The sequence below is a fragment of the Chanodichthys erythropterus genome, chromosome 8, assembly GCF_024489055.1.
Source record: "Chanodichthys erythropterus isolate Z2021 chromosome 8, ASM2448905v1, whole genome shotgun sequence".
Lineage (NCBI taxonomy): Eukaryota > Metazoa > Chordata > Actinopteri > Cypriniformes > Xenocyprididae > Chanodichthys > Chanodichthys erythropterus.
Genome location: NC_090228.1, coordinates 31,983,803 through 31,999,688, shown reverse-complemented (window position 1 = coordinate 31,999,688; position 15,886 = coordinate 31,983,803). Strand labels below are relative to the sequence as shown.

The following is a 15,886-nucleotide window of genomic DNA, read 5'->3' as shown; positions in this document are numbered from 1 at the left end:
CTCAGGGGCAGGAGCCAACACTGGACTGTGCTCAGGGGCCGGAGCCGACACTGGACTGTGCTCAGGGGCCGGAGCTGACACTGGACTGTGCTCAGGGGTTGGAGCCAACAGTAGACTGTGCTATGGAGCTGGAGCTGACACTGGACTGTGCTCAGGGGTTGGAGCCAACAGTAGACTGCACAAGAAGGAACTGGCTACCAGAGAATAGTTACTTAGTGGAATCGTTGTTGTTCACCTCACTGGCTTCACCAACTGTAAAGGGAGAGCCACAAATCCATAACACCTAGATCCTATGGATCCAATTCCGTTGACCCAATCCTTATTGCTGAGGATTCAATTGCCTGGTAGTATCAGTTATAAAAGGTGATGGTCTAATCCAGTGGTTTCCAACCACATTCCTGGAGGCCCCCCAACACTGCACATTTTGCATGTCTCCCTAATCAAACACCCCTGATTCAAGCCATCAGCTTATTAGTAGAGACTGAAATGGGTGTGTCAGATAAAAGAGATATGAAACAAGAACATGGTTGGGAACCACTGGTCTAATCCAATCAAGAACAAATCCATGAGAAATTGTGACAACCAGTTACGTTGTCACATCCGTAAAAAGTGAAATTCCTGGATTCATTGCTACAACATAACTTTGTGACGTTGCAATAATTAATAATAAGTAGGGTCGCAGAGACATTTACAATAAGAAACTTCAACTAATTGTTTTGTAACTGCCCAAACTAATCAGTATGACACCAGATATTTCCAAAACTGTTTGATCAGACATTAATCATTTGAAACTTAACAGTGTCTAGCAGTCTGTGTGAAAGATCTGCTTTGAAAAACAATTAATATTTGTGTGCAGTGTGTAAGAATTATAACAGTAAGTATAACAGTAGAAAAAACATTAAACCTTTTCATTTTTGTCTTTTTTTATGCCAGGTGTTGTATGGTCTCTGCTGACTGTCATCTCTTTAAGCCTCTGTAAGTGTAATAAGAAAGTGTGAAAGTATTACATTTTTGTTTAAATAATTGGTTACATTCATATCTTCAGTATTTGGTCACTGTCAAAACTCTAAGCAGTTGTCCATATAAGAACACAATTTAACACACCTGTTAATCTCCCTTCCAAAATGCATTACAAATTCATACGTCCAAATGAGATATTTTGAAAATATTTATTACATTTTAAATTATGGATTCTATGAATCAAAACCAATAAACAGTGCCTGAAGCACGTGTGGAAAATATCCTAATTTTACTGGCTGACAGAATGGTCAGGTGATGTTATGTAAGTGAGTCACCAAGACAATAAATAGACACCTGAAATACATGTCACCAGAGTCTAATTGTCTGAAGGAAGATGTTTCAAACATTATATCAGTATTATACCCAAACGTTTCCTGCCGGGCCCCCCTTAAAGGAACAATTTGAACTTAAAATGTGTTTCAAATTAAAATAAGTGTGCTAAACATGCTGGAAATTCACCTGGTTTGGTTTTTGTGTTTACTTTGATCACATCTTTCTCATCCTCAGGTATAATATCCACCACTGCCGCTGAATCAAGATCAACAGTCAGTTCAGTTTTGGACTGTGAGCTTGATAATGACACGTACATCTGCACTGGTGCTCAGTACCGCATGTACTGCAACTCAAGAATGCATCATTTCTCCTACCAGAGATACCAAAACCAGAACCAATACCAGTGCATGAGTAATAACTGTATCTGTGTTGGCAATAAGGACACCTGTACATGCTACAAAAATACTTCATCCTGCTTCTGTGAGAATTTTCGCAACAACATCACTATCCCTACAGCAGTTAGTCCAGTCTATGACTGTGGGCTTTATAACGACATGTACATCTGCACTGGTGCTCGGTACCGCATGTACTGCAACACAAGTGTGCATGACTTCCATTACAGTAAAAACCATTACCATTGTTTAAATAATAACTGTAGCTGCATTGGTAATAAGGACAACTGTACCTGCTCTAGTAACACTTCCTCCTGCTTCTGTGAGACTAACAGCAAAAGCATCCCTGCAGCAGTTAGTCCAGTCTATGACTGTGGGCTTTATAATGACACGTACATCTGCACTGGTGCTCAGCACCGCATGTACTGCAACACAAGATTGCATAGTTTCTATTACCAGAGATATAGATACCCAAACCAATACCAGTACCAATGCTGGAGTAATAACTGTTACTGTGTTGGTTATAAGGATACCTGTACATGCTCTAGTAGCACTTTGTCCTCCTGCTTCTGTGAGACTTATGGCAATAACATCACTGTCCCTACAGCAGTTAGTCCAGTCACAGACCCTGACTGTGTGCTACAAAACAACATGTACATCTGCACTGGTGCTCAGTACCGCATGTACTGCAACACACAAATGCATGATTTTTCCTACCAAAATTATCAGTTCCAACACCAGTACCAGTGTGTGAACAATAACTGTGACTGTGTTGGTAATAAGGACACCTGTACATGCTCTAGTAGCACTTTGTCCTCCTGCTTCTGTGAGACTTACGGCAATACCATTGCTCTCACGACAGCAGTTACTCCAGTCTATGGCTGTGTGCTTTATAACGACACATCATACATCTGCACTGGTGCTCAGTACCACATGTACTGCAACACAAGTGTGCATGATTTCCATTACGATACATATCATGACCATTGTTTTAATAATAACTGTAACTGCATTGGTAATAAGGACACCTGTACGTGCTACTATAATATGTCTTCCTCCTGCTTCTGTGCTAATTACAACAATAGCATCACTATCCCTGCAGCAGTGAGTCCAGTCTATGACTGTGGGCTTTATAACGACACATACATCTGCACTGGTGCTCAGCACCGCATGTACTGCAACACAAGAATGCATTATTTCTACTACCTGAAATATCAGTACCAAGACCAATACGCGTGTGTGAGTAATGACTGCATCTGTGTTGGGCATAAGGACACCTGTACATGCTCTAGTAGCACTTTGTCCTCCTGCTTCTGTGAGACTTACGGTAATATCGTTGCTCTCAATAGAGCAGTTGCTCCAGCTTATGGCTGTGTGCTTTATAACGACACGTACATCTGCACTGGTGCTCAGTACCACATGTACTGCAACACAAGAATGCATCGTTTCTCCTACCGGAAAAATCAGTACCAAGACTATTACCTGTGCATGAGTAATGACTGCATCTGTGTTGGCCATAAGGACACCTGTACATGCTACAGTAGCACTTTGTCCTCCTGCTTCTGTGAGACTTACAACAATAGCGTCACTATCCCTACAGCAGTTAGTCCATTGAGACTCTCTCAATGTGTGTTTTTTAATGACAAGTACATCTGCACTGGTGCTCAGTACCGCATGCACTGCAACACAAGTGTGCATGATTTTTACTACTTTTATCAGAATCAAAACCAATACCAGTACCAATGCTGGAATAATAACTGTAACTGTGTTGGTAATAAGGACACCTGTACATGCTCTAGTAGCACTTTGTCCTCCTGCTTCTGTGAGACTTACGGCAATACCATTGCTCTCACTACAACAGTTAGTCCAGTCTATGGCTGTGGGCTTTATAACGACACGTCATACATCTGCACTGGTGCTCAGTACCACATGTACTGCAACACAAGTGTTAATGATTTCCATTATGATAAATACCATTACCATTGTTCCAATAATAACTGTAACTGCATTGGTAATAAGGACACCTGTACGTGCTCTAGTAACACTTCCTCCTGTTTCTGTGAGACTAACAGCAAAGGCATCCCTACAGCAGTTAGTCCAGTCTATGACTGTGGGCTTTATAACGACACGTACATCTGCACTGGTGCTCAGCACCGCATGTACTGCAACACAAGAATGCATAGTTTCTATTACCAGAGATATAGAAACCCAAACCAATACCAGTACGAATGCTGGAGTGATAACTGTAACTGCATTGGTAATAAGGACACCTGTACATGCTCTAGTAGCACTTTGTCCTCCTGCTTCTGTGAGACTTACGGTAATACCATTGCTCTCAATAGAGCAGTTGCTCCAGCTTATGGCTGTGTGCTTTATAACGACACGTACATCTGCACTGGTGCTCAGTACCACATGTACTGCAACACAAGAATGCATGATTTCTACCACTGGAAATATCAGTACCAAAACAAATTCCAGTACGAATGCTGGAGTAATAACTGTGCCTGTGTTGGTGATAAGGACACCTGTACATGCTACAATAGCACTTTGTCTTCCTGTTTCTGTGAGACTTATGGCAATAACATCACTATTCCTACAGCAGTTAGTCCTTTGAGAGTCTCTCAATGTGTGCTTTTTAATGATACATATATTTGTACTGGTGTTCAGTACAGCATGCACTGCAACACAAGCACGCATGATTTCTTCTACTGGAGATATAGATACCTAGACCAATACCTGTGCATAAGTAATGACTGCTTCTGTATTGCTAATAAGGACACCTGTACATGCTACTATAGCACTCTGTCCTCCTGCTTCTGTGAGACTTACGGCAATACCATTGCTCTCACGACAGCAGTTACTCCAGTCTATGACTGTGTGCTTTATAGCGACACGTCATACATCTGCACTGGTGCTCAGTACCACATGTACTGCAACACAAGTGTGCATGATTTCCATTACGATACATACCATGACCACTGTTTTAATAATAACTGTAACTGCATTGGTAATAAGGACACCTGTACGTGCTACTATAATATGTCATCCTCCTGCTTCTGTGCAAATTACAACAATAGCATCACAGCAGTTAGTCCAGTCTATGACTGTGGGCTTTATAACGACACGTACATCTGCACTGGTGCTCAGTACCGTATGTACTGCAACACAAGAATGTATTATTTTAACTACCAGAGATATAGATACTCAAACCAATACCAGTACGAATGCTGGAATTATAACTGTGACTGTGTTGCTAATCAGGACACCTGTACATGCTCTAGTAGCACTTTGTCCTCCTGTTTCTGTGAGACTTACGGCAATATCACTGCTCTCAATAGAGCAGTTGCTCCAGCTTATGGCTGTGTGTTTTATAATGACACGTACATCTGCACTGGTGCTCAGTACCACATGTACTGCAACACAAGAATGCATAATTTCTACTACTGGAGATATCAGTACCAAAACCAAGACCAAGACCAATACCTGTGCATGAGTACTGGCTGTATCTGTGTTGGTGATAAGGACACCTGTACATGCTACAGTAGCACTTTGTCCTCCTGTTTCTGTGAGACGTACAACAATAGCATCACTATCCCTACAGCAGTTAGTCCATTGAGACTCTCTCAATGTGTGTTTTTTAATGACACGTACATCTGCACTGGTGCTCAGTATCGCATGCACTGCAACACAAGAATGCATTATTTTAACTACCGGAGATATCGGAACCAAAACCAGTATGAATACCAATGCTGGAGTAATAACTGTGCCTGCACTGGTAATAATGACACCTGTACATGCTACAGTAGTACTGGCTCCTCCTGCTTCTGCGAGTATAATATCTCCACCCCAACCACACTCAGTCCAACTACTACAACCACACTCAGTCCAACTACTACAACCACACTCAGTCCAACTACTACAGGTAAGCATGTTTCTAGACTAAAATGTGGTATTTTATTTTACTGCATTCATGTTATAATGATGAATTCCCTCATTACAGGTCTGGATAACATGCTGGATCAATGCAGGGTAAGCTGAATATTTCAATTTACACAGTGCAGTCTCTTAAAGTCTTATTCATGAAGCTCAATTGTGTTTTCAGAGTCAGAACTCTGGAGGATGTTTTCAAAATCTTATTGACCAGATAGAGAACATTACAAATCAAGAGCTTCCTTTGGATGTAAGTTTTTTAAAATAATAATCAAATCTGTCACAGCTACATAATAATTGACAGTTCTGTCTTATTGCCTCTCTTAATATTTACACATACAATGACCAAATTTCTCTGATCAATAAATTAGACTGTGACCGAAATTCTGACTATGGCCATCGATGCTTCAGAGAAGATTTTAGAGTCATCCTCATCAGTCAGCCCAGCTGAACTAGCCTCCTATGGAAACCGTGTGTTAAAAACTAGTGAGAAACTCATATCTACATTGGTGAAGCCAACAGACACGAGTGACAGTGTCAGTTTTACTCTTCCCACCGTAGGTAAGTGAAAAAGGGTTATTACTGATGATGAAACGTCTCGGTTACGTATGTAACCCTCGATCCCTGAAGGAGGGAATGGAGACGTACGTCAGTAGTGACCGACGAATTGGGATATCGCTTAGAGAGCCCTATCAGCTTCGTGTAAACTAAAACAAGCCAATGGAATTGGCGTGCGATATTTGCATAATGCGCACCGCCTCCGACAGGTGTATATAAATAGGAAGCAGATGCAATCGCACTCTGTTTTTCGCTGAGGAGACAACTGGTGTCCGCGCTACAGCGAGGGTACAGAAACTGTGGCGACGGGACGTACGTCTCCGTTCCCTCCTTCAGGGATTGAGGGTTACATACGTAACCGAGACGTTCCCTTTCAGTCGGTCACGTTCGACGTACGTCAGTAGTGACCGACGAATTGGGATCCCAACTAAAGCGCCACACTTACGAAACCCCTTCCAGTGCCCAGCGCAGGCTCAGCCGCCCATAGCACCGGCTGGCGGTGAAGGGGGCGAGCTTACACCGAGAGAGTCTACTGCTGTCTAACCAATACCCACTAAGTAAACTAGACTACACTGGGGAAGCGAACCCGTAAGGGACGCTGCGGAGACCACTACCTACCCAATGGGGGAGGAGTTTACGTGGGAAATACACATATGGACTGGCCCGGGGGGCAGTACGCATATGGAGTCCCTGGGATGGCTCCACCTGGTAGGGGGAGACTCATCTGACAGGTGACAGCAGAGCTGGCTCTGCTAAGGGAAAGACACGGACTCAGCCCGTAGGGAGTTTTAAACCATGGATAATTACACATATGGGACCGCTCACGTAGAGGGGTCACGACATATGGGCCCCAGCCAACAGACAGCGTCAGCGATGGATGTAGGCCTGGCATCAGACACTCCGCAATGTCCGAGCCGAAGGGGGAGGCGGAGGAACTCGACAGGGTTCGCCAGGCGGGGAACACGACTGGACTGAAAGTATGCACGTATCCGGCCGGTGGCGGGAATGGCATTGCAAGCCGACACTAGAGTGGGTACAACACGTCTACCGACTAGTGGATGCGAGTACACGTGAGGATACCGGCTCTACACGTAGGCTATAAAACCTAGCTAACGTGTTTGGTGTCGCCCAGCCCGCAGCTCTACAGATATCTGTCAGCGAGGCGCCATGAGCCAGCGCCCAGGAAGAGGCCACCCCTCTGGTGGAGCGGGCTCTCAACCCGAGCGGGCAAGGCACGCCCTGGGATTCGTACGCCAAGGCGATGGCATCCACTATCCAGTGGGCCATCCTCTGCTTGGAGACAGCCTTTCCCTTCTGCTGGCCTCCGTAACAGACGAAGAGCTGGTCTGAGGTCCTGAAGCTTCGCGTTCTATCCACGTAAACGCGCAGAGCGCGGACGGGACAGAGCAAAGCTAGGGCTGGGTCTGCCTCCTCCGAGGGCAGCGCTTGCAGGTTCACTACCTGATCTCTGAAGGAAATGGTAGGAACCTTGGGCACGTATCCAGGCCGGGGTCTCAGGATGACGTGAGAATCACCGGGCCCGAATTCTAGGCACGTTTCGTCGACCGAAAATGCATGCAGATCCCCTACCCTCTTCAGGGAAGCCAATGCAACCAGAAGAACCGTCTTAAGAGACATTAGTTTCAGGTCGACTGATTGCAAAGGCTCAAAGGGATGACCCCGGAGAGCTGTGAGAACCAGGGTCAGATCCCAAGAGGGTACGGAGGAAGGGCGAGGAGGATTCAGTCTCCTGGCCCCCCTCAGGAACCTGACGATCAGATCGTGTTTCCCCAGGGACTTACCCTCAACTGCGTGGTGATGTGCGGTGATAGCGGCAACATACACCTTCAGGGTGGAGGGAGACAGCCTTCACTCCAACCCTTCTTGCAGGAAGGAAAGCACGGATCCGACCGAACATGATCGGGGGTCCTCTCGGCGAGAGGTGCACCATTCGACGAACAGGTTCCACTTCAACGCGTAGAGACTCCTAGTGGAAGGAGCTCTAGCGGAAGTGATGGTGTCTACGACCGCTTGCGGGAGATCACTCAGAACCTCCGCATCCCGTCCAGGGACCACACGTGGAGGTTCCATAGATCGGGACGCGGGTGCCACAGGGTACCCCGTCTCTGAGTCAGGAGGTCCTTCCTCAGAGGAATCGGCCAGGGAGGGGCTGTCGCGAGGAGAATGAGGTCTGAGAACCAGGTCCGAGTGGGCCAGTACGGAGCCACTAACAGAACCTGCTCCCCGTCCTCCCTGACCTGGCACAGGAGTTTTGCGAGAAGGCTCACTGGGGGAAACGCATATTTGCGCAGACCCGGGGGCCAGCTGTGTGCCAGGGCATCCGTGCCGAGCGTGCTGCCGGTCAGGGAATAAAACCACTGGCAGTGGGCAGTTTCTGGGGAGGCAAACAGGTCTACCTGGGCCTTGCCGAAATGCTGCCAAATCAGCTGGACCGCCTGGGGGTGGAGCCGCCACTCACCCGCAAGTGGAGGCTGCCGTGACAGCTCGTCGGCTGCACGGTTGAGCACACCTGGGACATGAGTGGCCCGAAGGGACCTCAGATACTTCTGACTCCACAACAAGAGATGGCGGGCGAGTTGCGACATGCGACGGGAGCGTAGACCACCTTGACGGTTGATGTACGCAACAGCCACAGTGCTGTCTGAGCGGACTAGAACGTGCTTGCCTGACAACAGCTTCTTGAAGCGGGCCAGCGCAAGACGTACTGCTAGCAACTCGAGGCAATTGATATGCCAATGCAGCTGAGGCCCCGTCCAAAGACCTGCCACTGCATGCCCGTTGTACGTGGAGACCACAGCATGCCTGGACACTTGTTCGAGGGGTACTCTGGCCCGCAGGAACGAAGGGTCCGACCACCGGACAAGGGTGCGACGGCAGCTCGGTGTCACGGGGACACGGAGCGTGCCGCACTGCCACGCCCATCTCGGGACCCGGCCGCGGAGCCAGTGTTGAAGCGGTCTCATATGAAGCAATCCAAGCGGCGTGACCGCGGCTGCAGATGCCATATGCCCCAGGAGCCTCTGAAAATCTTTCGCGCTTGAGCGAGCTCAGGCAGTTCAACACCGACTGGACGCGCGCCTCGGTGAGACGCGCAGTCCGTGCGACCGAGTCTAGCTCGAGACCGAGATAAGAGATCCTCTGCCCGGGGGCGAGTTTGCTCTTGTCCCAGTTGACCCGAAGACCCAACCGGCTGAGGTGAGCTAAAACCATGTCCCTGTGTTCGCACAACTGCTCTCGCGAGCTGGCCAGGATCAGCCAGTTGACGAGATAGTTGAGAATACGAACGCCCTGTTCCTTGAGGGGAACAATGGCCGCCTCCGCAACCTTCGTAAAGACGCAAGGTGACAGGGCCAGCCCGAAGGGTAGGACTTTGTACTGATATGCCCGACCCTCGAACGCAAACCGGAGAAAGGGTCTGTGTCGAGGCAGAATCGAGACATGAAAGTACGCGTCCTTCAGGTCTATTGCTGCAAACCAATCCCGGGGACGGAGGCATTCGAAAATACGCTTCTGCGTGAGCATCTTGAACGGCATCCTGTGAAGATACCGGTTCAGGACGCGCAGATCCAGGATTGGCCGTAGCCCACCGCCCTTTTTCGGTACAATGAAGTAGGGGCTGTAGAACCCCGACTTCATATCGGCTGGAGGGACCGGCTCGATTGCATCCTTCGCCAGTAGGACAGCAATCTCCACCCGGAGAACAGGTGCACTGTCCAACGACACTTGAGTGAAGTGGACACCCCTGAAAACCGGGGGATGCCGGGCGAACTGAATCGCATAGCCGAGTCTGATGGTGCGAATGAGCCAGCGGGACGGGCTGGGAAGCGTGATCCACGCCTCCAGACTCCGAACCAGCGGGACCAAACGCACCACCGACGCACCGGGGTGGGGCAGCAAGGCAGAGAGGGACCCGACTCGGACGGCATGGGAGCGGCCCGGAGTGAGGTCGGACTCTGCGAGGCAGCAGTGCGAATGGGAGACGGCGCACGGGACGCGGTCTGCGCCATCACACTGCCGCCTACTGGCGGAATGGGAGGGGGTTGCGAGCGGCGAGGCGGAGCCTGGCACACTGGCAAACACGCCCTCTTGTGACCTGGAGTTTGAGGAAACTGCTCTTTTTGTGGCAAAGTGGGTACCGCTGGACTCCGGAGAGCCAGCGGCGGTAGATGGACAGACGCCACAAAATCCCCCCGGCCCTCCTCCGGGGGTGGGAGAGCAGATGGAATACTCTCCCGAAGAGCAGGAACCTTCCGCTCCAGGTCGCCCGTCTCAGGGCCGAGTTTTCCTCGACCGCTTGCCACCTGGCTTGGCAGAGACGGGCTGGGCACCACGTCCGCGACCGGCACCTTGCTGTTTGGCTGGTGTAGGCTGCTGCTTTGCCGACTTAGCAGGGGCAAGGAAGACGCAGGCGGGCGCCTTCGGCGACGAGCGGGCTGAGGCTGAGCCACGGGCAGCTGGGTGGAGGCAGCAGCGGACCGCCGTGGCATGACATGTCTGATAGCCTCAGCCTGCTTCTGTGCAGCGGAGAACTGTTGGGCACATCTCTCCACCGCGTCGCCGAAAAGGCCGACCAGAGACACGGGGGAATCCAGGAACCGATGTTTGTCGGTCTCCCTCATGTCTGCCAAGGTCAGCCAGAGGTGGCGTTGCTGGGCTACCAGAGTAGACATCGCCTGGCCAACAGAACGCGCTGTCACCTTCGTTGCCCGGAGGGCAAGGTCAGTGGCAGCGTGCAGCTCCCCAAGCAGCTGTTGGTCAGGACCTTCCTGGGGCAACTCCGACAGCGCTTTTGCCTGGTAAACCTGCAAAAGGGCCATCGCGTGCAGGGCGGAGGCAGCCTGCCCACAGGCACTGTAAGCCTTCTCAGTCAGACTGGCTGAGAATTTACAGGCCCGGGACGGGCGACGCGGCTCACCGCGCCAGCCAGCGGCCGTTGGACACAACTGCATCGCAACAGACCGTTCGACTGGCGGGAATCCTGCGTATCCCCTGGCTTCCCCGCCGTCCAGGGAGGTGAAGGCGGACTAGGGACCAGGCCTTGTACGAGCCCTATACGGAGCTTGCCAAGACCTGGTCACCTCATCGTGTACTTCCGGGAAGAAAGGCATTGGGGCGGGACGCTGGGTTTGACCAGCGCGACCCCCCTCCCAAGTACCAATCATCCAACCGAGATGGGCCGGGACAGGGTGGAGGGTTCCACTCAAGCCCGACGCACAAAGCGGCCCGGGAGAGCACAGCCGTGAGCTCGGGATCCGACTCGGTCAACGCTACCGTCCCGGGCGGCAGCGTGTCCGAATCTTCCTCCCCCGAGGACTCAGGCTCACCTTCCGATGCAGCGATCGACATCCGATCCGCCGCCGGCACACCAAAGGTAACGGCTGGACAGTCCATAGAGGGCCCAGCGGAAACCAACGGTGGCACGATGGGTTGCGGTGCTGATGAGGCGGCAGGGGCCCGAGGAGCGTTTCCGCTCGGCGGGGAAGCCCTGACCGTAATCCTCAGATCACCCTTCCTATACACCGCTGAACCGTCATTCCGGCCCGGGCAGGAAAAAACGGTCGAACGGGGCAAAGGGGAGGGGACCCCCGCTTCCTGAGACTTCAGGAAGGAGAGTCTCGACCTCAGCACTGCGATAGTCATGTTCCCGCAATGGGAACATGAACCATCCACAAAAGCTGCTTCAGTGTCCTGAATGTCCAAACACGAGATGCAACGATTGTGCCCATCAGCAGGGACCAGGGAACGACCACACCCATTTACGCACAGACGAAATGACATACTGTCAGGGTTCGTCTGTAAAGCTCTTTTAGAAGGGGAAAACAGTCAACTCGCTCGTGCCGAAGCACACAGGGAGTGACGCGATGTGCCAGGTACACCACTCCCTGGACACACCGAGGAATCGTCCCAAATCGCAACACACACTTCACTCTTAGGCGTGTGCTGTGAAAACAGCAGTTGAGAGCTATAGCTCGGATCCTCGGGAGCTCGCGACCTCGCTGTAGCACCGTCACACCGGCACACACGGCTTGCTGTGAATCCTCTTCGAGGCAGTTTAGTTCACACAAAACAGTCTTCTTAAACAGGACACCACTGAATGGCTCCGAAGCGAAAGACAGAGTGCGATTGCATCTGCTTCCTATTTATATACACCTGTCGGAGGCGGTGCGCATTATGCAAATATCGCACGCCAATTCCATTGGCTTGTTTTAGTTTACACGAAGCTGATAGGGCTCTCTAAGCGATATCCCAATTCGTCGGTCACTACTGACGTACGTCGAACGTGACCAACTGAAAGGGAACTGAGATTATAGTATATGATGTCCGGGACCCTATATAGTCTAGAAAGCAGTGGTTAGAGAGCAGAAAACAATGCCTGAATCTTTTGTTGAAGATGTCAAAAATAAGTATTTTGGTGCAATTTCATCTGTCTATTGTTATATGCCTTGAAAAACCAAGAAAAAAAGAAAATACAACAAAACACCACAATGTGTTTTCTGAATATATTGCCTAAAAACAATCAACATTCACAAGACATTTATTAAACAATAAAACTGAAAGTCTGTGCAGATTAAAGTAATAATCAATTACATTGTATGATTTTAAGGTCATTTTAGATTAAACAACAATAGAGATGAAAACCCAACAATAGTGAATAGTCATTATATTTGTTTGTCATTGTCATCAAAAAAAAAAAAAAAAGAGAAGAAAGGGACTGCAGATAAATGAGTATAGCCCAAAACTGCTTGTTTGTTCATTATCAGAGGGACAAGTCTTCATGGTTGGACCACAGGTCACCTTAGATAAAATCCCTCGACTTGACACAACAAGTTCTTCTGTGGACATCGATCTCATTGGGATCGCCAAGAACAACAAAGGTCTGAGAAATATTTAAGTCTGATTAAATAAAAAAAAAGAAAATTGTAGAAAGAGACTTCAGACCATCACCACTAAACCTCATTTACTTAATTTTAAATTGTTGTTGTTTTAACACAGTATTACATGAATGCTTCTGTCACACAGGATCAGCTGCTGTGGCTTTCTTGAGTTATAACACAATGGAGAATCTACTGAAGCCCGACTTCTTCAACAAATCAAATGATACGGTTAAAACCATGATGTCCACTGTGATCTCAGTTACTCTTCCCAAAACCACCAACACCAAACTCACCAAACCAGTCAACTTCACCCTCAAACACATCAGAGTGAGAGACCAACCTGAGATCTGATGAACATCTGAGAACATCTAATATTCAAGGTCGTAATATTTTCTGCATGCTCCTTCTTCTTTTTGCAGGACTCCAACCCCAGCGGTTCTCTGTCCTGTGTGTACTGGAACACCAGCGAGTGGATTGTAGATGGTTGTGCTGTTTTAGAGACCAACAGCAGCTACACTGTGTGTTCCTGTGTTCATCTGTCGACATTCGCTCTTGTGCAAACCAGCAGTTCATCACAGGTAAGAAAGAGAACAAGTTAAACCTCCTCAAACGATTGAAGCATTGAACGCACTAGCAGAATTCAAATGCTATCTATAGTGGATGGTCAACATTTATAGTGACCGTTGAAGAACAGCACAGATTTGGCACTCATGAACTCTGACATGTGTTTTCAGAGCAATCCACCGCTGGACCTGTTGACTTGGGTGTCTGTGATCTTGGGGCTGCTGTTCTTGAGTGTGGGCCTGTTGATCTTTGCCCTTTGTCGGTGGACTCGTATGTCTGATCAGATATGTGGTCGCTCTGGTTGTGTCCGGCTGGTTCCTGAAGGCTATGTCAGGGAACTGTGAGTTGTTTTTGTTTGTTTTTGTTTAGAAGGAGATAAAACAGCTCAGGCTTTTGTGACATTTCTATCTGATAAAAATACAATGTCGCATACAACAGTGTTAAAATGTCGTCCTCAGTAGTGAATCTAGCCATTTTATCATCCTGTTCCATAGGAAAACAATTTCACTGTCTCCAGAGTCAGTATATGAAAGAAAAAAAGCATCAGTATTTATCAGCATTTACTTCTGAAAATGCAAATCTAATCTTTTAAAACACCTTTTATTACCTATTTATTACAAACACATTCCAGTGTGGTTCATGAGTTTCAGAGGTTAATTGATGTCATGAAGTCACTCAGCTCCTCTCGTCTCATTCTTGTCCAGGTCTGGCAGCAGTACAAGAAGTGCTTCAGATGTCTTTGATGTGGACTCAAAGCCATCAACATCGAAAGTGTCCCAAGAAAAACACTGCAACATCATGTTATCCCTAGAACGCGTGAACCAAAATACCAACAAGAGTGCATAAAGCAGGGTCAAACATTTGAAATTAATGGTTTTCTTAAAAAAAGAGCATTATTAATGATGCATAAATAATCAAGAATGAATGTGTAGTATGATTGCAATCTGAATGTTCTACACCCACCACCATTTTAACATTATCATGCGAGATATTTATTATTCCATATGGATAGTAAAATATCTATTGGATGTGAACTTCATAATCTTGGCAGAAGTTGTTATCCGAGTACTTTTGTTTTTTGTCTAATGTTATATGAATACTGTGAATTCAGACATGTTACTCATTTCCCATACTTCTTTTCACCTGCTTTATTGTAGGGAGATTCAGGCTCATTGTGGGCTCAAAAAAGACACCACAGACTTTTAAGTAATCCATAAAGACAAAATATTATTATTGACAAAAATGTATCCAAAAAAATACTGTGTTGAGTCAAAATTCCATTGGAAATAAATGTTGACCCCTCTTTATGAAGAATTTCTTTTTTAAGAATTCATGGAATATCAAATATATTTTTTAATTGATATAATATAATTAACAAATCACTGCATGGCAGGTTGATTTGACCCCATTTATGCATTCTAGGGTTCAGAAATACTTTTGTTTTTGGATGTTAAATGTCATAAGGCCAATTCACCCTGTTGGTCAACTGAATAAGCTGAATCTGCATATCACACTGATCCAACAAAACTCAACGAAGTGTCTGTTGCCATCTGGTGGTTCAGTGTGAATTGGCCTACAGTCTCAGCTTCTTTCTGCAAATAATATTAAAACATGTTATACAAGTTTCTTAATATTACAGCTGTTAATACTTCTGATGTAAAAGAAATGACTCATTTAATTACTTTTTTTGGTGGAGGGCAGAAGTATGTTTACAGACTAATAGTTTTTGTTTACTACAATTATATTGAACTTTAACTGTTTTAACTGTTTAACAATTATATTTTATTTTGTCAAGCTCAGAAAGCCATTCATTAGATGATCATTTCTCTGTAAAAACATGTTATATAAGTGTCTTATTTTATACCTTTTAATTTAGTCTTTTTTAAACATATTTTACAGATTCCTCTGAATAATCAAACTTAAATATTTTCAAGTAAATATTGGCAAATAAAAAGTAAAAGCCTAAAAACTATTTCATGTGTGCATGGTGAAGGGAAATAAACGAATTTACACTGTATGGAATCATAGTTGTTTAGTTGTAAAGTTACGAATTTGTTAATCTTGCACAATTATATTTTTGTTTGTCAAGCTCAAAGTTATTTCTTCTGTAAGGATTCATTTAACAGTATGTTACTTTAAATATTCATATGCATTATGCAAAATATGTCATTTTTGTTACAAAATATCTTAATAAACAAAACAATAAACAATAGTATAAAATTTGTATTTTAATCTTGTTTTTTTCAGGTTCCA

General features: G+C 46.8%; 1 protein-coding gene across 1 annotated transcript; it reads left to right on the top strand.

Annotated features, from left to right (window-relative positions):
• Positions 1-5,992: 5,992 nt before the first annotated feature.
• Positions 5,993-14,479, top strand: LOC137025144 (adhesion G protein-coupled receptor E3-like). The gene is made up of 6 exons (XM_067393174.1): positions 5,993-6,176; positions 12,956-13,069; positions 13,215-13,396; positions 13,489-13,647; positions 13,804-13,973; positions 14,338-14,479. The coding sequence occupies exons 1-6, from the start codon at positions 6,008-6,010 to the stop codon at positions 14,477-14,479; spliced, it is 936 nt and encodes a 311-aa protein (XP_067249275.1). The 5' UTR covers positions 5,993-6,007.
• The last annotated feature ends 1,407 nt before the right edge of the window (positions 14,480-15,886 follow it).

Excerpts from the sequence above, each read along its gene's own strand:
- LOC137025144 (XM_067393174.1), top strand. The coding sequence starts at position 6,008 with ATGGCCATCGATGCTTCAGAGAAGATTTTAGAGTCATCCTCATCAGTC. Across the intron at positions 6,177-12,955 it reads TTTTACTCTTCCCACCGTAG|AGGGACAAGTCTTCATGGTT; the intron begins GTAAGTGAAAAA and ends GTTCATTATCAG. Across the intron at positions 13,648-13,803 it reads AAACCAGCAGTTCATCACAG|AGCAATCCACCGCTGGACCT; the intron begins GTAAGAAAGAGA and ends ATGTGTTTTCAG.